Source organism: Osmerus eperlanus, chromosome 8 (genome assembly GCF_963692335.1).
Source record: "Osmerus eperlanus chromosome 8, fOsmEpe2.1, whole genome shotgun sequence".
Classification (NCBI taxonomy): Eukaryota; Metazoa; Chordata; class Actinopteri; order Osmeriformes; family Osmeridae; genus Osmerus; species Osmerus eperlanus.
The window spans coordinates 728560-751953 of NC_085025.1; the positions used below are offsets into that span (position 1 = coordinate 728560).

At 49.2% G+C, this 23394-nt stretch overlaps 2 protein-coding genes across 2 annotated transcripts in view; one reads left to right on the forward strand and one right to left on the reverse strand.

Annotated features, from left to right (window-relative positions):
* Positions 1 to 75: 75 nt before the first annotated feature.
* rpl7l1 (ribosomal protein L7-like 1) lies at positions 76 to 9004 on the reverse strand. The gene is made up of 7 exons (XM_062468423.1): positions 8881 to 9004; positions 7311 to 7414; positions 6610 to 6718; positions 6169 to 6332; positions 4159 to 4296; positions 2848 to 2957; positions 76 to 664 (listed from the first exon to the last, which is right to left on the reverse strand). The coding sequence occupies exons 2-7, from the start codon at positions 7322 to 7324 to the stop codon at positions 456 to 458; spliced, it is 744 nt and encodes a 247-aa protein (XP_062324407.1). The 5' UTR covers positions 7325 to 7414; positions 8881 to 9004; the 3' UTR covers positions 76 to 455.
* The window catches only part of ncoa1 (nuclear receptor coactivator 1), a 31910-nt gene continuing 16260 nt past the window's right edge, over positions 7745 to 23394 (forward strand). The window contains exons 1-2 of the mRNA XM_062468032.1: positions 7745 to 8342; positions 18472 to 18662. The gene's annotated coding sequence lies outside the window, so the exon portion shown is untranslated. The remainder of the gene's footprint in view (positions 8343 to 18471; positions 18663 to 23394) is intronic.

Genomic DNA, 23394 nt, shown 5'->3' on the forward strand with positions numbered 1-23394 from the left:
TTGAATAATTACTGAATATGATTCATATTTGCAACTCAACAACTTAGGCATTAAACATTCCTGGCTTACACATCACATGGTATAACTTTAGTATTTTATTTATTTATTGGAAAACAAACAAGTGTTGCCTTTTTCATAAACCTTACAAAGTAAGCATAATTCTGTCCATTTGACAAAAGATGACAGTCGTCATCGTGTGTAGAACTCCAGAACATCTGAATGTTTCAGTTCCCACCAAAAGGCCCCTGGATATAGCAGAGCTGCTGTGGTATGTTCACCCCCCCGAACATGAGGGATGATCCCCATCAAGGAAGGCCGAGCAGGTCCCACAGCCAGCAGACAAGCTACATGTCCATACGAAGAGTCTCTCCCACCCTCTCCACAAGCTGAAGGTGTGATTAAATAAAGCAGAGGTCAGCGCTGCCGGAGCCAGGGCACACCTGAGTCCTTCTGTCTCAGTTCAGCTGGCGGATGATGGAGTTGATGTCCGTTGCACGGTAACCAGGGTTACCGATGTCCTTCAGCAGCCCGGCCTTGTCCCTGGCAGCGTGCCGGGCGACAGACAGGCGGAACGGCCACAGGAACGTGTTCACGGCCCGGAAGTGCCTCCCCACAGAGTACACCTCATGGATCAGGTCCTCCAGGCAGATGATCCCATGCTGGCCTGAAACACACAGGTTCATTCTGATTCGTTGTCTAGGGTTTGTCATAATCATCCATCACAAGGAATCAAAGGAAATCATTTGATTGATTTGTCCACGTCCATGGCTTTCTAGGTGAAAAATATATTTTCAGATTCTTACTCGACAGATGCAAGCACTGTTTGACTACTTTGACAAGTACATGAACTACATCATTATTGGAAATATAAGCAATCAGAAACCCTGGCGTCCATGTTATGTGTATAGGACTCACCCAGGTGCTTCTCTATGAGGGTGTTGTGTGTATAGGACTCACCCAGGTGCTTCTCTATGAGGGTGTTGTGTGTATAGGACTCACCCAGGTGCTTCTCTATGAGGGTGTTGTGTGTATAGGACTCACCCAGGTGCTTCTCTATGAGGGTGTTGTGTGTATAGGACTCACCCAGGTGCTTCTCTATGAGGGTGTTGTGTGTATAGGACTCACCCAGGTGCTTCTCTATGAGGGTGTTGTGTGTATAGGACTCACCCAGGTGCTTCTCTATGAGGGTGTTGTGTGTATAGGACTCACCCAGGTGCTTCTCTATGAGGGTGTTGTGTGTATAGGACTCACCCAGGTGCTTCTCTATGAGGGTGTTGTGTGTATAGGACTCACCCAGGTGCTTCTCTATGAGGGTGTTGTGTGTATAGGACTCACCCAGGTGCTTCTCTATGAGGGTGTTGTGTGTATAGGACTCACCCAGGTGCTTCTCTATGAGGGTGTTGTGTGTATAGGACTCACCCAGGTGCTTCTCTATGAGGGTGTTGTGTGTATAGGACTCACCCAGGTGCTTCTCTATGAGGGTGTTGTGTGTATAGGACTCACCCAGGTGCTTCTCTATGAGGGTGTTGTGTGTATAGGACTCACCCAGGTGCTTCTCTATGAGGGTGTTGTGTGTATAGGACTCACCCAGGTGCTTCTCTATGAGGGTGTTGTGTGTATAGGACTCACCCAGGTGCTTCTCTATGAGGGTGTTGTGTGTATAGGACTCACCCAGGTGCTTCTCTATGAGGGTGTTGTGTGTATAGGACTCACCCAGGTGCTTCTCTATGAGGGTGTTGTGTGTATAGGACTCACCCAGGTGCTTCTCTATGAGGGTGTTGTGTGTATAGGACTCACCCAGGTGCTTCTCTATGAGGGTGTTGTGTGTATAGGACTCACCCAGGTGCTTCTCTATGAGGGTGTTGTGTGTATAGGACTCACCCAGGTGCTTCTCTATGAGGGTGTTGTGTGTATAGGACTCACCCAGGTGCTTCTCTATGAGGGTGTTGTGTGTATAGGACTCACCCAGGTGCTTCTCTATGAGGGTGTTGTGTGTATAGGACTCACCCAGGTGCTTCTCTATGAGGGTGTTGTGTGTATAGGACTCACCCAGGTGCTTCTCTATGAGGGTGTTGTGTGTATAGGACTCACCCAGGTGCTTCTCTATGAGGGTGTTGTGTGTATAGGACTCACCCAGGTGCTTCTCTATGAGGGTGTTGTGTGTATAGGACTCACCCAGGTGCTTCTCTATGAGGGTGTTGTGTGTATAGGACTCACCCAGGTGCTTCTCTATGAGGGTGTTGTGTGTATAGGACTCACCCAGGTGCTTCTCTATGAGGGTGTTGTGTGTATAGGACTCACCCAGGTGCTTCTCTATGAGGGTGTTGTGTGTATAGGACTCACCCAGGTGCTTCTCTATGAGGGTGTTGTGTGTATAGGACTCACCCAGGTGCTTCTCTATGAGGGTGTTGTGTGTATAGGACTCACCCAGGTGCTTCTCTATGAGGGTGTTGTGTGTATAGGACTCACCCAGGTGCTTCTCTATGAGGGTGTTGTGTGTATAGGACTCACCCAGGTGCTTCTCTATGAGGGTGTTGTGTGTATAGGACTCACCCAGGTGCTTCTCTATGAGGGTGTTGTGTGTATAGGACTCACCCAGGTGCTTCTCTATGAGGGTGTTGTGTGTATAGGACTCACCCAGGTGCTTCTCTATGAGGGTGTTGTGTGTATAGGACTCACCCAGGTGCTTCTCTATGAGGGTGTTGTGTGTATAGGACTCACCCAGGTGCTTCTCTATGAGGGTGTTGTGTGTATAGGACTCACCCAGGTGCTTCTCTATGAGGGTGTTGTGTGTATAGGACTCACCCAGGTGCTTCTCTATGAGGGTGTTATGTGTATAGGACTCACCCAGGTGCTTCTCTATGAGGGTGTTGTCTGTGAGAGGAACCTTCTTCCTGTTTACCTTGGCCTGTCCTCTCTTCAGAATCAGCTCGCGCACAGACTTCAGGTTTGGAAATCTGAAACATGACAGGTCACCATCATCACCATCCAGTGTTTCCTTCAGAAAATGTGTTAGTTAAGGTGGTAGGGTGTGTTAGTTAAGGTGGTAGGGGTTTTGAATCAGACCCATCCGGTCTGACAGAAGTAACACAACGTAGTTAAAGCGGCAGCCGGGTGTTGCTTAGGCCATTAACCCTGCCATCATCACCATCACCATCATCGCCATCATCATCATCATCACCATCAGCATCCCCTTACCCCCAGGCTACATAGGGCTCCACCATCAGCATCCCCTTACCCCCAGGCTACATAGGGCTCCACCATCAGCATCCCCTTACCCCCAGGCTACATAGGGCTCCACCATCAGCATCCCCTTACCCCCAGGCTACATAGGGCTACACCATCAGCATCCCCTTACCCCAAGGCTACATAGGGCTCCACCATCAGCATCCCCTTACCCCCAGGCTACATAGGGCTCCACCATCAGCATCCCCTTACCCCCAGGCTACATAGGGCTCCACCATCAGCATCCCCTTACCCCCAGGCTACATAGGGCTCCACCATCAGCATCCCCTTACCCCCAGGCTACATAGGGCTCCACCATCAGCATCCCCTTACCCCCAGGCTACATAGGGCTCCACCATCAGCATCCCCTTACCCCCAGGCTACATAGGGCTCCACCATCAGCATCCCCTTACCCCCAGGCTACATAGGGCTCCACCATCAGCATCCCCTTACCCCCAGGCTACATAGGGCTCCACCATCAGCATCCCCTTACCCCCAGGCTACATAGGGCTCCACCATCAGCATCCCCTTACCCCCAGGCTACATAGGGCTCCACCATCAGCATCCCCTTACCCCCAGGCTACATAGGGCTCCACCATCAGCATCCCCTTACCCCCAGGCTACATAGGGCTCCACCATCAGCATCCCCTTACCCCCAGGCTACATAGGGCTCCACCATCAGCATCCCCTTACCCCCAGGCTACATAGGGCTCCACCATCAGCATCCCCTTACCCCCAGGCTACATAGGGCTCCACCATCAGCATCCCCTTACCCCCAGGCTACATAGGGCTCCACCATCAGCATCCCCTTACCCCCAGGCTACATAGGGCTCCACCATCAGCATCCCCTTACCCCCAGGCTACATAGGGCTCCACCATCAGCATCCCCTTACCCCCAGGCTACATAGGGCTCCACCATCAGCATCCCCTTACCCCCAGGCTACATAGGGCTCCACCATCTTCAGCATGGCCATGCTGGTCTTGTTGACTCTGACGAACGCCCCGCTGAAGATCTTCCTCAGACGCAGCATCTGCACCACCTTCATCACTCTGGGGCTCACGCCTTTGATCCTGCGCGCACACAAACACGTACGCACACACGTTAACACCACAACACACCTCCCACTGAAAACACAGGACAACAACGGAGCTGAAATGATTGATGTAATATTCTAGTTGAGATGCTATTCAGCTGTAGTCGTACAATCGTTGAGTAAGGATTGGGATCGATACCCGGTTCGAAGATCATTTCTTGTAAGGGGGGGAAACACTACTGCAATGAATAAGCACCTCAACGTTGTGCATCAGCTAAAGGTAAAATGCATTCGACTGTCTTCGAGAAGCAACAGTGCCTCCAGCTGCCGTTGCCGGACAACCCTCCTTCCTCCACCCAAGGTATGCATGGTGAGCGCAGTCAGCGCAACTTCGTAGCAAGTATCCATCGCTGACAATAATAAGAGCCAGGGCTCTACAGTGCAACTATTTCACTCTCCTATGCCCCTTAAATTTGATGCGTGCGCGAGTTTACGAGCACAGTCAGTGTGTGAGTAAAGACTAGCCTCCCCCGCCCCTGCTGATCATTCAAAACATAGTCACCGGGAGCATGGCTCTGTGGGCTGCTTAAGCATCTTGTTAAACAATAACAGAAACAGAACAAAATAGGGATGAGAAAAGGAAGGTTTGGGTTTGGTTAGCTGGTCATTTAGCTAGATCAGGTGCCTTTTGTTGAAACGTGTTAAACCTTTCATAGTCTTGAATAATGACGGCTTGTCAATGTCACTTTTTGTCAACCAACCAATCACAGTCATTTATACTATTTACTCATCCAGGTTGTGGATAGTACATCTGTAGTGGACAATTGTAGATTTAGCCAGAGCCAGGATCCATTGTGCCAATATGTGCTCCTTTTATCCAGCCTCCTCCTGAGAGCAGCACGTTCCCCTTGTTCTATTTGACATCTGTTTTACTTAAGTTATTGTTATAAATGTTGTTCAGTAATCTTGTTTACATAAAGTGTGGCATTGGTTGTGTGGGTGCTGCTATATGTTTAACATTTGCCAAATTCATTCATTTAGATGGTGATTAGCTTAAGCTCGCCCCAGAAAAGTATCGATAAAGTCTCGGATCGTTATGCAGTCTCGAAAATTGTATCGATAAAAATTAACAATCCCCATCCCTATCGTTGAGATATTATTGTTCCTTGTGCCTGGAAGCTGAGAAGTACCTACAGACCGTTAGGGTTAGTACCTAAGTACCTACAGGCCGTTAGGGTTAGTACCTAAGTACCTACAGACCGTTAGGGTTAGTACCCAAGTACCTACAGACCGTTAGGGTTAGTACCCAAGTACCTACAGGCCGTTCCTAGACCTTGACCACCAAAATGCTGTTTAGAACTCTGCACTACTGATCCTTGATTCTCTGTTGTAATTCCTATGTGTGGCGGCCTGCGGAAACCCTTCACATTGTGAAAATGTGACTTTCTGTGTATTATACATATTTGGAAACTACAAACTCTCCTGAATACAAATCTGTTTAAATCACTCAGATATCTTTATCAAAACTGAAGTTACATCATTTTAAAGTTGACCTGTGTCAAAACGTGATAAGGGAGAAAACTGCATTAAAAAGATTCCACTCCGTTTCATAATTCGATTTGACATGGCTGGAAAATCTGGCTAGCTAACATGTCCAAAAAACGTTGAAATTAACTGTTTTTCATTAGTAATCATATACTTTTTGTTTCCTTTCAATGAAGTTTAAGGTGTCAACTATACAAAACATAAAAAATCTCAATTGACAGAAAACGTTTTTTTGATCTTTTATGGCTTATAGCCAACAATGAGCGGCCGCTAGATCCGACGGGTTTCCGCAGGCCGCCACACAAATACACACACATGCACTATTTGAATGTCGCTGTGGATACAAGTGTGTGGTACCACTCACTCTCTGATGCGAACAGCGAAGGCCAGTCTGTTCTTGGCGGGGGGCAGTGGTGCTGCTGGCCGGCGGTGAGCTCTGTTGATGCGAGTCTCATCGCGGTGTTTGCGGTGGCTCTCCTTCAGAAAGTCTTCCAAGCGCTTGAACTTCAACGGTTTGCCTTTACATACCTGGATAACAGACAAGCCTCATGCATTACACACAAGCTGGGCTGACCCAACAGAAGGTCGCCATCATAATGGACGTTACAGTGTTGACTTATGCTGCATAAAAAGTGGACACACTAAGGACAAACAACGACATAAATAACACACCGTATAAACATCGCTTTTTCCAGGTGCACCACCGAAAGGTTTGCTTCTCGATAGCACTTTTATACTGCGTTGTGAGTTTAACTACTGTACACATGCATAATGACAAGTTACCAAAGATTATCAGACAACATACCTTTCTCTTTTCTAACAACGCAAGCTTGGCCTGTGTGGCTTTGATGGCTTGGTACGCTTTTCTTTTCTTCAACAAGTTTTCAGGAACCAGCTTGATCACCCTCTTCACTCTGGAAGGAGCCATGAGCAAAACGTCAGTGGGAACTGGGTAAGTTACAGAAGTTGAACGTTGATACCACTAGTGCATGATACATCTAGCGTAATATTTGATATTCCAATAAAGACAATGGGAAAAGCTACTTCTATCGCTATACGTAACCCAATTCTGTTTCGACTGATAAGTCTAGTAACTACAAGAATCATTTACTGTACCAGCTGCTTGTCGAGCTTTCTTGTTATACATTTCTTGTTATACATTTCTGGATTATTTACACAGCATTACAAAGCATTATAGTAACCACCGTTCTTTTAGGAAACATTGATGTTCATCTAGGCAAGATTAAAACTATGACAAGCCTACGGTGGGGATGTTGTCCCTCATACTGCTTGTGGTAGCCACCTGGCAACCACAGAGGTGTACGTTCCCCATGCGAGACAGATATATTTCAAAAACTGTATTTTGTACAACATAATCAAAAAATACGAGAAGCACATTATTGCTATTCATCTGACGTCGTGAAATAACATGATATAACACATTTTAATAGTGTGTTTAGTGTAGGATGGACTTAGATCGGCACCTAAACAAATTCAGATACTCACTCTGGTTCAGCCATTGTAAATTCGATGTGTTTGAAAAAATGCGACGTCGCGCTAGGTTTACGTCATGGAGCTTCCTTCCGTCTCATGTGCCACGATTCTGCCCCCTAGTGGAGCGGGGTTTATCGTGAAAACAAAGCAGCGAAACAACTTTCTATGTACCATTCACATGTGTTTGTAAAACATTGTCAACATTTCTTGCAATTTGCTTTTGATAACAGTGACACGTACATGAGATGAACACCTTACATATTATGCAAAGAGCACTTCAGGTCTGTTTATGCACATTAATATTGTATATGTTTATTAGAAACCCAGGATTTGAGAAATAAATAATAATAGCGACCATCCATGTGGGCGACATCTCCCTGCACGGTAAAATTGAGCAGCATCTCTGCCCTCCTCGTGAACGCCGCGGCTGCAGGCGCACAGAGCTGCTGCTGTCACTGGCGTGCACGAGCTGCCCTGTTTGTTTGTGTAGCGAGATGTTGGAAATGGCGGAGAGGAGAGACCAACGCGACAATTAAAGATTTCAAATATTAATACACTGCAAATGCCTATTATAAAACAGCCATGAAACGGATTCCAGGATAACTTTATTTTTTTCGGCAACGGACTGGAGTAAATCTGGACAAGGAGAAAACATTTTTTGATAAGCTTTGAATTAGCTAGCTTGCAGCTAGCTTGCGAACTCGTCAGTGCGATTTTTACTCGTAGGTTTGTTGTTTGTCAACATTAGCTCAAGTTAGCTAGCCAAGTAACCCACAACCAAATACTCCAGTATATTGGTAGACCACAATTGTCACTACTGTGTGCATTATGTTAGTAATCTATCAGATAAAAAAATCAAGGCAATTGACTAGTTAACTTGTCAGCTAAATTCGCTAGCACCACTCCGCAGGCTGGTTAACTACTAGCTAGCAAGTTGTAGCCTAGCCACATTGCGTCTTCACTATCGATATACTTTTCTACAGCGGTTGTCCAAAATCCTGTTATAAGAGAAGATTAACAACAGAAGTTGCAGAAATAAAGCAGGTAAGTAAGCCAACTACACCCAAACCACATCATTTTGCCGAAATTCACCCAGCAGCTGCGGACCGAATGCGCACGACAGTTGTGGAGGATCATTTTGCTTGCTCTCCTGGTTATAATCGAACAAAGTGGTATTTGGATGTGTGCATTTTAGCAATCGCTAGTTATGAATTGCCGTGTGCATTTGCTATATGTTACTATGTTTACAACTTTCTAGCTCGGTAAATAATTGAAATTCCTCTATTCATTGATTTATCTTGCCTCACACTCGCCCACCTCGTCTCTCGTGTCATATGGTTACTATACGACAATCAAATAACAAAGGTGACATACTATATTGTGTCATAGGGATAGCGGTTTGATTGACAGTTTTTCGCCAATTCAAATGTGGGCGACTCAATGTGGGCGTCTCCAGTCATTTGCTAGGTGCTGAGGTCTGTCATTAAATCAAGTTGAACTAAACCCTGTTTCATTATCCGTCAGTGTTTAGCCCATGTGGATTGATTGTCATACTCTTCCGCACTGAGCTACGGCAACGTACCGTGTTGTTGTAGAGCGCTTTGTATCCATCCCTCAGCAAGTAGACCCCGCATTCATATTAAAAGACCTATATCAATACAAACACAGGACAGACTTATATAGTCTACATGAAAGCTATGCAGCCTGTCTGTTTTGGGCTTTGTCCACATGACTGGATCAACAAGCTAGGATCCTGCTGGAACACATGACCAGATCAACAAGCTAGGATCCTACTGGAACACATGACCAGATCAACAAGCTAGGATCCTACTGGAACACATGACCAGATCAACAAGCTAGGATCCTACTGGAACACATGACCAGATCAACAAGCTAGGATCCTACTGGAACACATGACCAGATCAACAAGTTAGGATCCTACTGGAACACATGACCAGATCAACAAGCTAGGATCCTACTGGAACACATGACCAAATCAACAAGCTAGGATCCTACTGGAACACATGACCAGATCAACAAGCTAGGATCCTACTGGAACACATGATTAGATCAACAAGCTAGGATCCTACTGGAACACATGACCAGATCAACAAGTTAGGATCCTACTGGAACACATGACCAGATCAACAAGCTAGGATCCTACTGGAACACATGACCAGATCAACAAGTTAGGATCCTACTGGAACACATGACCAGATCAACAAGCTAGGATCCTACTGGAACACATGACCAGATCAACAAGTTAGGATCCTACTGGAACACATGACCAGATCAACAAGCTAGGATCCTACTGGAACACATGACCAGATCAACAAGTTAGGATCCTACTGGAACACATGACCAGATCAACAAGCTAGGATCCTACTGGAACACATGACCAGATCAACAAGTTAGGATCCTACTGGAACACATGACCAAATCAACAAGCTAGGATCCTACTGGAACACATGACCAGATCAACAAGCTAGGATCCTACTGGAACACATGATTAGATCAACAAGCTAAGATCCTGCTGGAGCACATGACCAAATCAACAAGCTAGGATCCTACTGGAACATTCCAGCACAGCAGAGTAGATGAGCTTCAACAAGGACAGGTATCCTTGTCTTAGACATTCCTCAGGAAAGAGAGAGAGGAAAGCAGGAACAAGGCAGGCTAGTGAGACCTGCACTGACACAGTTCTCTCTCTGCTCTGTGCTCTGTGTAGTGAGACCTGCACTGACACAGTTCTCTCTCTGCACTGTGCTCTGTGTAGTGAGACCTGCACTGACACAGTTCTCTCTCTGCACTGTGCTCTGTGTAGTGAGACCTGCACTGACACAGTTCTCTCTCTGCACTGTGCTCTGTGTAGTGAGACCTGCACTGACACAGTTCTCTCTCTGCTCTGTGCTCTGTGTAGTGAGACCTGCACTGACACAGTTCTCTCTCTGCTCTGTGCTCTGTGTAGTGAGACCTGCACTGACACAGTTCTCTCTCTGCACTGTGCTCTGTGTAGTGAGACCTGCACCGACACAGTTCTCTCTCTGCACTGTGCTCTGTGTAGTGAGACCTGCACTGACACAGTTCTCTCTCTGCACTGTGCTCTGTGTAGTGAGACCTGCACTGACACAGTTCTCTCTCTGCACTGTGCTCTGTGTAGTGAGACCTGCACTGACACAGTTCTCTCTCTGCACTGTGCTCTGTGTAGTGAGACCTGCACTGACACAGTTCTCTCTCTGCACTGTGCTCTGTGTAGTGAGACCTGCACTGACACAGTTCTCTCTCTGCACTGTGCTCTGTGTAGTGAGACCTGCACTGACACAGTTCTCTCTCTGCACTGTGCTCTGTGTAGTGAGACCTGCACTGACACAGTTCTCTCTCTGCACTGTGCTCTGTGTAGTGAGACCTGCACTGACACAGTTCTCTCTCTGCACTGTGCTCTGTGTAGTGAGACCTGCACTGACACAGTTCTCTCTCTGCACTGTGCTCTGTGTAGTGAGACCTGCACTGACACAGTTCTCTCTCTGCACTGTGCTCTGTGTAGTGAGACCTGCACTGACACAGTTCTCTCTCTGCACTGTGCTCTGTGTAGTGAGACCTGCACCGACACAGTTCTCTCTCTGCACTGTGCTCTGTGTAGTGAGACCTGCACTGACACAGTTCTCTCTCTGCACTGTGCTCTGTGTAGTGAGACCTGCACCGACACAGTTCTCTCTCTGCACTGTGCTCTGTGTAGTGAGACCTGCACCGACACAGTTCTCTCTCTGCACTGTGCTCTGTGTAGTGAGACCTGCACTGACACAGTTCTCTCTCTGCACTGTGCTCTGTGTAGTGAGACCTGCACTGACACAGTTCTCTCTCTGCTCTGTGCTCTGTGTAGTGAGACCTGCACCGACACAGTTCTCTCTCTGCACTGTGCTCTGTGTAGTGAGACCTGCACCGACACAGTTCTCTCTCTGCACTGTGCTCTGTGTAGTGAGACCTGCACCGACACAGTTCTCTCTCTGCACTGTGCTCTGTGTAGTGAGACCTGCACCGACACAGTTCTCTCTCTGCACTGTGTGTGGTGTGAAGCCAAGGCCCCAGGTCACCAAGGCCCCAGGTCACCAAGGCCCCAGGTCACCAAGGCCCCAGGTCACCAAGGCCCCAGGTCACCAAGGCCCCAGGTCACCAAGGCCCCAGGTCACCAAGGCCCCAGGTCCTGGGAAGTTATTGTGACGGCCGATTACAACAGTGTAGGGTTGGGGTTAGTTACAGTGTAGGGTTAGGGTTAGTTACAGTGTAGGGTTAGGGTTAGTTACAGTGTAGGGTTGGGGTTAGTTACAGTGTAGGGTTAGGGTTAGTTACAGTGTAGGGTTAGGGTTAGTTACAGTGTAGGGTTGGGGTTAGTTACAGTGTAGGGTTGGGGTTAGTTACAGTGTAGGGTTAGGGTTAGTTACAGTGTAGGGTTAGGGTTAGTTACAGTGTAGGTCACTTCATATAGATGAGACAAAGACTGGGAGTTAACCTGAGACCCTGAGGCATGTGGAAAAAGGGTTAGGGTTAGGAGGGTTAGGAGGAATCCTGCTGCAGTGTGTCTCGTCTTAAACCATCCTGTCTGACCTTAACCCTGTCTGGGCCCACAGTAGGCAGACCTGCTTCTACTGCTCATTTACCTAATGACCAGAACACAAGATTGTTCAATAATACCATTTATAGGCTGCTAAACATGTATTATATGTATCAGGGAGGTGGGGGTGAGGGGAGAGAGGGAGGTGAGGGTGAGGGGAGAGAGGGAGCTGGGGGTGAGGGGAGAGAGGGAGCTGGTGGTGAGGGGAGAGAGGGAGGTGAGGGTGAGGGGAGAGAGGGAGGTGGGGGTGAGGGGAGAGAGGGAGCTGGGGGTGAGGGGAGAGAGGGAGCTGGGGGTGAGGGGAGAGAGGGAGGTGAGGGTGAGGGGAGAGAGGGAGGTGAGGGAGAGAGGGAGGTGGGGGTGAGGGGAGAGAGGGAGGTGGGGGTGAGGGGAGAGAGGGAGGTGGGGGTGAGGGGAGAGAGGGAGCTGGGGGAGAGAGGGAGGTGAGGGTGAGGGGAGAGAGGGAGGTGGGGGTGAGGGGAGAGAGGGAGCTGGGGGTGAGGGGAGAGAGGGAGCTGGGGGTGAGGGGAGAGAGGGAGGTGAGGGTGAGGGGAGAGAGGGAGGTCAGGGTGAGGGGAGAGAGGGAGCTGGGGGTGAGGGGAGAGAGGGAGGTGGGGGTGAGGGGAGAGAGGGAGCTGGTGGTGAGGGGAGAGAGGGAGGTGAGGAGAGAGAGGGAGCTGGGGGTGAGGGGAGAGAGGGAGGTGGGGGTGAGGGGAGAGAGGGAGCTGGGGGTGAGGGGAGAGAGGGAGGTGGGGGTGAGGGGAGAGAGGGAGCTGGGGGTGAGGGGAGAGAGGGAGGTGGGGGTGAGGGGAGAGAGGGAGGTGGGGGGAGAGAGGGAGCTGGGGGTGAGGGGAGAGGGAGCTGGGGGTGAGGGGAGAGGGAGGTGGGGGTGAGGGGAGAGAGGGAGGTGGGGGTGAGGGGAGAGAGGGAGGTGGGGGGAGAGAGGGAGCTGGGGGTGAGGGGAGAGGGAGCTGGGGGTGAGGGGAGAGAGGGAGGTGGGGGTGAGGGGAGAGAGGGAGGTGAGGAGAGAGAAGGGAGGTGGGGGTGAGGGGAGAGAGGGAGGTGGGGGTGAGGGGAGAGAGGGAGGTGGGGGTGAGGGGAGAGAGGGAGGTGGGGGTGAGGGGAGAGAGGGAGCTGGGGGTGAGGGGAGAGAGGGAGGTGGGGGTGAGGAGAGAGAAGGGAGGTGAGGAGAGAGAAGGGAGGTGGGGGTGAGGGGAGAGAGGGAGGTGGGGGTGAGGGGAGAGAGGGAGGTGGGGGTGAGGGGAGAGAGGGAGGTGGGGGTGAGGGGAGAGAGGGAGCTGGGGGTGAGGGGAGAGAGGGAGGTGGGGGTGAGGAGAGAGAAGGGAGGTGAGGAGAGAGAGGGAGCTGGTGGTGAGGGGAGAGAAGGGAGGTGAGGAGAGAGAGGGAGCTGGTGGTGAGGGGAGAGAGGGAGGTGGGGGTGAGGGGAGAGAGGGAGCTGGGGGTGAGGGGAGAGAGGGAGGTGGGGGTGAGGGGAGAGAGGGAGGTGGGGCTGAGGGGAGAGAGGGAGCTGGGGGTGAGGGGAGAGAGGGAGGTGAGGAGAGAGAGGGAGCTGGTGGTGAGGGGAGAGAGGGAGGTGAGGAGAGAGAAGGGAGGTGGGGGTGAGGGGAGAGAGGGAGGTGGGGGTGAGGAGAGAGGGAGCTGGGGGTGAGGGGAGAGAGGGAGGTGAGGAGAGAGAGGGAGGTGGGGGTGAGGGGAGAGAGGGAGGTGGGGGTGAGGAGAGAGGGAGCTGGGGGTGAGGGGAGAGAGGGAGGTGAGGAGAGAGAGGGAGGTGAGGGGAGAGAGGGAGGTGAGGAGAGAGAAGGGAGGTGGGGGGAGAGAAGGAGGTGGGGGTGAGGGGAGAGAGGGAGGTGGGGGTGAGGAGAGAGGGAGCTGGGGGTGAGGGGAGAGAGGGAGGTGAGGAGAGAGAGGGAGGTGAGGGGAGAGAGGGAGGTGAGGAGAGAGAAGGGAGGTGGGGGGAGAGAGGGAGGTGAGGAGAGAGAAGGGAGGTGGGGGTTAGGGGAGAGAGGGAGGTGGGGTTGAGGGGAGAGAGGGAGGTGAGAAGAGAAAGGGAGCTGGTGGTGAGGGGAGAGAGGGAGGTGAGGAGAGGAGAGGAGAGAGAAGGGAGGTGGGGGTGAGGAGAGAGAGGGAGCTGGTGGTGAGGGGAGAGAGGGAGGTGAGGAGAGGAGAGGAGAGAGAAGGGAGGTGGGGGTGAGGAGAGAGAGGGAGCTGGTGGTGAGGGGAGAGAGGGAGGTGAGGAGAGAGAGGGAGCTGGAGGTGAGGGGAGAGAGGGAGGTGAGAAGAGAGAGGGAGGTGGGGGTGAGGAGCGAGAGGGAGCTGGTGGTGAGGGGAGAGAGGGAGGTGAGGAGAGAGAGGGAGGTGAGGAGAGAGAGAGAGGTGAGGAGAGAGAGGGAGGTGAGGAGAGAGAGGGAGGTGGGGGTGAGGGGAGAGAGGGAGGTGAGGGGAGAGAGGGAGGTGAGGGGAGAGAGGGAGGTGAGGAGAGAGAGGGAGGTGAGGAGAGAGAGGGAGGTGGGGGTGAGGGGAGAGAGGGAGCTGGTGGTGAGGGGAGAGAGGGAGGTGAGGGTGAGGGGAGAAAGGGAGGTGGGTGCTCCAACAGAGGGGTGACCTACATTCTCTCCCTGGAAACAAGCTGCTGCTGCAGACTGAGAGGATCTGTGGGGGAGGGAAGGAAACGGAGGGAAAGCAAGAAGGGAGTGAAGGAGGAAGGAAGGAGAACTGTGGTGCAGCAGTTAAGGACCTGAGCTGAAGGAACCAGATATTGGTGTAAGGACAGCAGTGTGTGTGGGGACAGCAGTGTGTGTGGGGACAGCAGTGTGTGTGGGGACAGCCCAGAGGAGAGAGGCGTGGAGTGGTTTAACCCAGAGGACACAAAGTGGGAGCAGGTGTGTGTGTGTGTGTGTGGAGGGGGGGGGGTCCACTAATAGCTCTGTGTGTGTGTGGAGGAATCGTAGGACAATCAAGATGAAATTTTGTGTCCAAGTTAACATGATGCGGTGAACACAAACGGTTGTGAATATCAGACCTGAAATGTCTCAGGTATATGGCGTGAAATTAGTGCCAGGAGAGCGAGCTCTGTAAAAACGATTTGTAACTTGCAAAAAAGATTTGTGTCTCCGTAGAAGAAGGCAAGATTTGTGTACTTGCATAAAAGATTTGTAACTTGCAAAAAAGATTTGTGTACTTGTAAAAAAAGGTTTTGTGTCTCCGTAGAAGAAAAAGATTTGTGTACTTGTCTCCGTAGAAGAAAAAGATTTGTGTACTTGTAAAAAAAAGTTTTGTGTCTCCGCAGAAGAAAAAGATTTGTGTACTTGTAAAAAAAAAGTTTTGTGTCTCCGTAGAAGAAAACGATTTGTGTACTTGTAAAAAAAAAGTTTTGTGTCTCCGTAGAAGAAGGCGGGAACAATGCTCCCAAAACCATCTAAGCCAATCAAATATAGCCATTTCTGTGTCTAGTATCATTGGACATTTTTGTCTGTCTATCACACAAAGAACGTCAGCGAATAAGAACAAAACTAGAATGCTGATGATTTCAATGGCGAGTCATTTGGTAAGTAGTTCAAAATATCCATGGGCATGTACCTTTAATGTAACATTTAAAGATTATTCGGTTAGCACTCTCTTAACAGTATAAATTAATGGATAAGAGTCGTAGTAAGTTGAATAGTTTTTTAATGTAAATATGTATACGGATATTTAATTAGACGACCAGTCATTAAACCTAGAATTAGTTGGACAATGTGCAGCTAAATTGCAGCCGGTAAGCATCATACTAAGCGTTTTTAAAAATTAAATATATTATTTATTTTTTAATACGGAAGACGCTACTTTGCAGCATCACGTTAGGGACCGGGTGAAAACAACCCATACCATTTTGAAAAATGGTATTCCTAAAAAATAATATTTTTAGGAATATAAAACCTCAAACAGACACCAGAGTATCTTTTTTTTACAAGTACACAAATCTTTTTCTTCTACGGAGACACAAAACTTTTTTTTACAAGTACACAAATCTTTTTCTTCTACGGAGACACAAAACCTTTTTTTACAAGTACACAAATCTTTTTTGCAAGTTACAAATCTTTTATGCAAGTACACAAATCTTTTTCTTCTACGGAGACACAAAACTTTTTTTTTTGCAAGTACACAAATCTTTTTCTACAGAGACACAAATCTTTTTTGCAAGTTACAAATCGTTTTTACAGAGCTCGCTCTCCTGGCACTAATTTCATGCCATACAGGTACAGAGTACTGAGGCAGAGAGGGCTAGAGAGATAAGTGTGTGTGTGTTAGAGGGACAGATATACCTGGCGATCCCTCACACTCCTTTCCCTACACACCTGCTGTTACACACCTGCTGTTACTTAAGCAAAGTTTGTCCTCTTTAGTTTGAGAGTCGGCCTTCATCAAGATGACCATCTCTTATGTAACAGTTTCTTCTGAATGAAGGGTGAACCAGGCTACTCTCAACTTGATTCTCAGCACCTGTTGGGTATTTTTGGCCTCTGTTCCAGCCCCCCCCCCCCCCTCTCTCTCTCTCTCTCTCTCTCTCTCTCTCTCTCTCTCTCTCTCTCTCTCCTTGTCACTATCTCTTGTTTCCCTCTCCCCCTCCTTTTCTGTGTATTTGAATTTTCTCCTGGATCAGCAGGTACTTCAGTTATGTGCTCTACAATGTAGTTCAGATGTATCTGTAAATTAACTACTATCGATAGTTCTTCTACTATAGGACTATTACTACCACTACTACTACAAGGATCCATACTCACACAGTCCTATTTTTATCACTACTAGTACTACTACTAGGGCTGCAACTAACGATTATTTTAATAATCGATTAATCTGTCGATTCTTTTTTCGATTAATCGATTAATCGGATACAAAAACAAAAAAGCATTATTGTCCAACCCTTTATTCAAAAACAGAACTGACATTGCAAATTCACAGTGCAAAAAATCTTCAGAATGTGCACAAACAAGCATACAATTTTTAGTGTGGATGTAATGCTATTTTCCAAGATGAGCAATTTATTTGAGTTTTGTTTAAAACTTTATTGAAAATTGAAAGGTTGTGGAAGTAGGCCAGACTTTATTAGAATAATCTGGTGTATATTTAAGATTTTTTGACACAATTTGGAAAAAAGTTAAGATTTGCGAGAATAAGCTATTTTCAAAGATTAGTGATTTTCTATCATTTTATTTGAAACTTAATTGAAAAAGTAAAGCCTGTGGAAGTATACCAGACATTGTTAAGATACTCTGGTGTCTGTTTGAGGTTTTATATTCCTAAAAATATTATTTTTTAGGAATACCATTTTTCAAAATGGTATGGGTTGTTTTCACCCGGTCCCTAACGTGATGCTGCAAAGTAGCGTCTTCCGAATGTGAGACGAATGTCGAATATGAAACTAACTTCACCTCGGTCAATTAACACACTGTTTCGATGTATTTAGTGTGAAATGCTCCCACACCTTGGATGACTTGGGTCGTACTGATTTCTCTGCCTCCGCCAGAGTGTTTCAGAACAACGTTACTCAACAACGTCTCTCCGATGGCCTTTCCTCTACCTCTGCCCCGCGCTCAACTCCTTTTTTTTTTTTTTTATACTCAAACATCTCCGCGACATATTGAGTGGCGTAATAATCGTGCGACACAACGAATCGATAATGAAATTCGTTGCCAACGCTTTTAATAATCAATTTTAATCGATTTAATCAATTCGTTGTTGCAGCCCTAACTACTACTAAGTTTCCCTAACCTGGTGTCCCCAGCCATGACCAGGAGCTGTGTGTTGTGACGCTCTCTGGTGTGTTAGAGCCCGACCGATATATCGGTGGGCCGATATTATCGGCCGATATTGGGCATTTTCCAAACTATCGGTATCGCCATTTATAATGGACGATAAATGAATATTATTATTTATTTTTTAATTGTGTTTTTGTTCAAAGGACTTTAAGTTTCATATCTCAAGTTTGTATTTTTATACATTTTATTTTTCAGAAACTGCATTAACATATTATTTTAGTGAGGAAATAATAACAGGAGTCAGATGGCTGAGCAGTTAGGGAATCGGGCTATTAACGAAAAGGTTGCTGGTTCGATTCCCGGCCATGTCAAATGACGTTGTGTCCTTGGGAAGGCACTTAACCCTACTTGCCTCGGGGAATGTCCCTGTACTTAATCGCTCTGGATAAGAACTTCTGCTAAAAGTGACTAAATGTAAACTACAAGTAACTACTGTTAGAGAAATCAGTTTGTTTTGTTTGTTTTGTTTGTATATCGGATTTTTAAATCAACAAATATTTGTATCGGTATCGGCCTTAAAAATCCTTTATCGTTTGGGCTCTAGTGTGTGTGTGTGTGTTAGTAATCCCCTCCACTACCCTAAGGGGAGAGCTCCTATGTAAGTAATGTAGTAATATAGTCATGTAGTGTAGGCAGATGTCTCTTATGTAAGACTACAGGAGAGACGTATATACCGCCACTCACACACACACATCTCTCTCCCCCCCCCCTCCCCTCCTCCTCCCCTCCCCTCCTCCCGCTCCTCCAGAAGGCCTCCCTGCCCTCTCTCCTCCCCTCTCTCCTCCCCAGGGATGGTGCTGTACACCAGGCAGGCCAGGGAGCCGTAGCCCTCCTGCCCTGGAGCTCTCAGCCTGACAGCAGCAGCCCAGCCAGAGACCAGAGGACTGCCCCCCCAGAACGGCACCCCCTCACATGACACCCTCCGGAGCCATACATTGAGTACGTACCTCAGCCTCACCTCACCTCTCCCCTCCTCACCTACATTTACATTTATTCATTTAGCATACGCTTTTATCGAAAGCGACTTCCTAGAGAGAGATTAGAAAAGTGCATAGGTCAATGATCATAAACAATGACATAGCCCCAAAAACATTGTGGGTAACCAAAACATGAAACGTACATTGTGAAAAGCAAATAAGTGCCAATCGGAAGAAACATAAGAGCATGTGGTTAAACAAATTACAAATTAAACAACATGAACCTCAAAAGTGCGAGCGTGTACCTGTAGGAAAGCAAGCAACAATAATATAATTTACAGCGATTACAAGTAGTTAAATCAGTTAAAAACTAACCAACAGGTGCAACAAGTCACTCAATAAGTGTCATTGTGTTAATGGAGGAAATAAACTAACATCGGATCCAACAAATCTTTCTTAAGTACCGTTGTACTCCCGGAACAAGTGCGTCTTTAGCCTTTTCTTGAAGGTGGGGAGTCAGTCAGTGTCTCTGATGGAGGTGGGGAGTTGATTCCACCATTGGGGGGCCAGACAGGAGAAGAGCTTGTGTTGGGACCGGGCGCTCTTGAGCGGTGGGACCACCAGACGGTTGTCAGAAGAAGACCGTAGGTGGCGGGTGGGGGTGTAAGGCTGGAGGAGAGACTGGATGTAGTCGGGTGCAGTCCCGTTCACCGCTCGGAAGGTCAGTACCAGAGTCTTGAATCTGATACGGGCCGTGATGTATAGCCAGTGGAGGGAGATGAGGACAGGGTGACATGGGAGCGTCTGGGGAGATTGAAGACCAGGTGGGCTGCTGCGTTCTGAATTCTCTGGAGAGGGCAGGTTGCACATGCTGGGAGACCGGTGAGCAGCGAGTTGCAGTAGTCCAACTTTGAGAGGACAAGTGCTTGGACTAGCAGCTGGGTGGAATGCTTAGACAGCAGGGCTCAACATTAACATTTTTTGGCACTGGCCCCATCGGGCCAGTGGGTTTGAAACTTACTGGCCCCAAGACAGTTTTTACTGGCCCCCCCTCCAAAAGTTGTAATTTATCATTGTTACAACAAAACCAAAGACTTATAAGTTGTGTTATTCTGTTAACATATTTAACCATTTATTAAACACATCCTGGATATAAAAACAAACAAAATTAAATCACATTTCTAGTGATAAAAAATGTAAAGGTAATAGTCAGAAAAACAATTGACTTAACCTCAAACATGACGTGCTCTCTTCCCTGCTGACAGCCATCTCTGCACAACTGAAACCTCTGGTCCCTCAATGCTAATATATAAAAGCTTCCATAGCATTTCATCAGTATGATACTAAGTACACAAGTCGACACCATTCTTCTGCTGCAGTTCAATTGCCTGGGGAAACTAGGCGAACGGCTGGCCCGTCTTAATTACGTGATATGCGGTTGTTATAAGTCGTGCAATAACACGATGGGCATCTACATTTAAATTCCTGACCAGCATGGTCAACGGCCTCGAAGATGGATTGTCAACCATCCGCTTAGCTGTCACGCAAACCAGGTGCTGTCTGCTAGCATGGCTGGTCAGGTATTGTTTTCGAAAATTGTCGGTGCCTGTGTAAAAAGATCCACTTTTGTCTGCTTTAGACGGGAACATACGACAGACGACACAGTGCATCTTCGTTCCATAAAAAAGTTGCTTCCGTTTGAGCTCGTAGCTCTACTTTGCTGCCATCTTCACTTTATTGTCTCACGCCAGTTGTTAAAAAATGCATCGAGATTAGAGAATTACAATTTGACAACCACTCGTCACTCACTACTCAACTCTTGATTTGCCAACTGTGCGCCCCACGAGCTGCAAAGTTATTTATGCATTTAGCAGATAGCAAAACATATGAAGGATTATAACTTTTACAATGCAAATGTTCTTTTCAATCAATAATTTGCAGTGGCCCGATCGGGCCAGTGAGTTGCTAGTTTAACTGTCCCGACGTTACTTTTTACTGGCCCCGGGCCATCGTTATTGTCGAGCCCTGGACAGGTATCTCCTGTCTGAGCATTCTATCAGTTATCTACCTCACCTCTCCCCTCCTATCCTCACCTCACCCCTCCTCACCTCACCTCTCCCCTCCTCACCTCTCCCCTCCTCTCATCTCCCCTCCTCCCCCCCAGCCTCCTTTCTACCGTCTTCCTCCTTTCCCATCACTCTCCTCTTCCGAGTAGTCTGTCCCCATGGTTACTGTGCAGCAGTTAACACACGCGGCCGTGGATGCTGCAGTTGCCGTGGAAACCCAGAATCTGACAGGGCGCGTGTGTTTATGAACACCGTCGTTGTCGTCATGCCCACCAATTACCCCTCACTGCAGCCTCCCGTCATGACTCCTCACTGCAGCCTCCCGTCATGACCCCTCACTGCAGCCTCCCGTCATGACCCCTCACTGCAGCCTCCCGTCATGACTCCTCACTGCAGCCTCCCGTCATGACCCCTCACTGCAGCCTCCCGTCATGACCCCTCACTGCAGCCTCCCGTCATGACCCCTCACTGCAGCCTCCCGTCATGACCCCTCACTGCAGCCTCCCGTCATGACCCCTCACTGCAGCCTCCCGTCATGACCCCTCACTGCAGCCTCCCGTCATGACCCCTCACTGCAGCCTCACTGCACCCTGGAACAGGGTGTATATCTACAGTGAGTCTGTAGGTGGAACAGGGTGTGTATATCTACAGTGAGTCTGTAGGTGGAACAGGGTGCGTATATCTACAGAGAGTCTAGGTGGAACAGGGTGTGTATATCTACAGTGAGTCTGTAGGTGGAACAGGGTGTGTATATCTACAGTGAGTCTGTAGGTGGAACAGGGTGTGTATATCTACAGTGAGTCTGTAGGTGGAACAGGGTGTGTATATCTACAGTGAGTCTGTAGGTGGAACAGGGTGTGTATATCTACAGTGAGTCTGTAGGTGGAACAGGGTGTGTATATCTACAGTGAGTCTAGGTGGAACAGGGTGCGTATATCTACAGTGAGTCTGTAGGTGGAACAGGGTGTGTATATCTACAGTGAGTCTGTAGGTGGAACAGGGTGTGTATATCTACAGTGAGTCTGTAGGTGGAACAGGGTGCGTATATCTACAGTGAGTCTAGGTGGAACAGGGTGTGTATATCTACAGTGAGTCTGTAGGTGGAACAGGGTGCGTATATCTACAGTGAGTCTAGGTGGAACAGGGTGTGTATATCTACAGTGAGTCTGTAGGTGGAACGGGGCTGTGGAGCGCTGCATCGTTTCCTTCTCCTGGTAAACATCCTGGATCACAGGGTGGAACAATGCTGGGGGAGGCTGGAGCTGGGGGAGGCTGGAGCTGGGGGAGGCTGGGGCTGGGGGAGGCTAGGGCTGGAGCTGGGGGAGGCTGGAGCTGGAGCTGGGGGAGGCTGGAGCTGGGGGAGGCTGGGGCTGGGGGAGGCTAGGGCTGGAGCTGGGGGAGGCTGGAGCTGGGGGAGGCTGGAGCTGGGGGAGGCTGGGGCTGGGGAGGCTGGGGCTGGGGAGGCTGGAGCTGGGGGAGGCTGGTGCTGGGGGAGGCTGGGGCTGGAGCTGGGGGAGGCTGGAACTGGGGGAGGATGGGGATGGGGAGGCTGGAGCTGGGGGAGGCTGGGGCTGGAGCTGGGGGAGGCTGGAACTGGGGGAGGCTGGGGGAGCCTGGGTAGGCTGGGGGAGGCTGGGGCTGGGTAGGCTGGGGGGGTCTGGGGAGGCTGGGGCTGGGGGAGGCTGAAAAGTGCTTTATTTAGCTCTTGAAATGCTTACAGCTTATACTATACTAATACTTAAATGACTCAACACTGGTTGTGTTGTGGACCCAAGTCCTTGAGTGTTTCCTGACCTCTCACCTTGAACAGGGAGGGCTTTACCTCACACAGGGAGGGCTTTACCTCACACAGGGAGGGCTTTACCTCACACAGGGAGAGGGGGGAAGAGGGGGCTCCAGAGAAGGGCTTGCTGAGGAGTAGTGGGACCTGGCTGGTGTCTGGTGTTAAGCAGGTCGGAGGTTTGAAACCAGGTCTTCCTGTCAGCTGAGGGCCTGGCTCAGGGTGTGGCTAGGCCGGGGTCAGGGGAGGCCGGGGTCAGGGGAGGCCGGGGTCAGGGGAGGCCGGGGTCAGGGGAGGCCGGGGTCAGGGGAGGGCAGGGGGGGTGTAAATAGATTTGAGTGTGTAAGTGTCATTTGCATGACTGCATATGTGTTGCTTGTGTGTGTGTGTACGTTAACCATATGTGGGAGAGTGTTTGTGTTTACGTGTGTGTGTGTGTGTGTGACAGCTGGAGAGGTTGATTTATGAGGGGGCTCATTAGAGAATGAAGGTCTGTGTGTGTGAGAGAGAGAGAGGGTGTGTGTGTGTGTGTGTGTGTGAGAGGGAGAGGGGGGGTGAGCTGGGCTTGGGGGACAGTAAGCCAGGCTTGGGGGACAGTAAGCCAGGCTTGGGGGACAGTAAGCCAGGCTTGGGGGGCAGTAAGCCAGGCTTGGGGGGCAGTAAGCCAGGCTTTGGGGACAGTAAGCCAGGCTTGGGGGACAGTAAGCCAGACTTGGGGGGCAGTAAGCCAGACTTGGGGGGCAGTAAGCCAGGCTTTGGGGACAGTAAGCCAGGCTTTGGGGACAGTAAGCCAGGCTTGGGGGACAGTAAGCCAGACTTGGGGGGCAGTAAGCCAGGCTTGGGGGACAGTAAGCCAGGCTGGGGCAGTGTTGAGGGGGGATCAGGTTAGTCAGATGACGCTCAGCTCC

Excerpts from the sequence above, each read along its gene's own strand:
- rpl7l1 (XM_062468423.1), bottom strand. Across the intron at positions 4,297-6,168 it reads TTCGCTGTTCGCATCAGAGA|GATCAAAGGCGTGAGCCCCA; the intron begins GTGAGTGGTACC and ends GTGTGCGCGCAG. Across the intron at positions 665-2,847 it reads CCTCATAGAGAAGCACCTGG|GCCAGCATGGGATCATCTGC; the intron begins GTGAGTCCTATA and ends TGTGTGTTTCAG.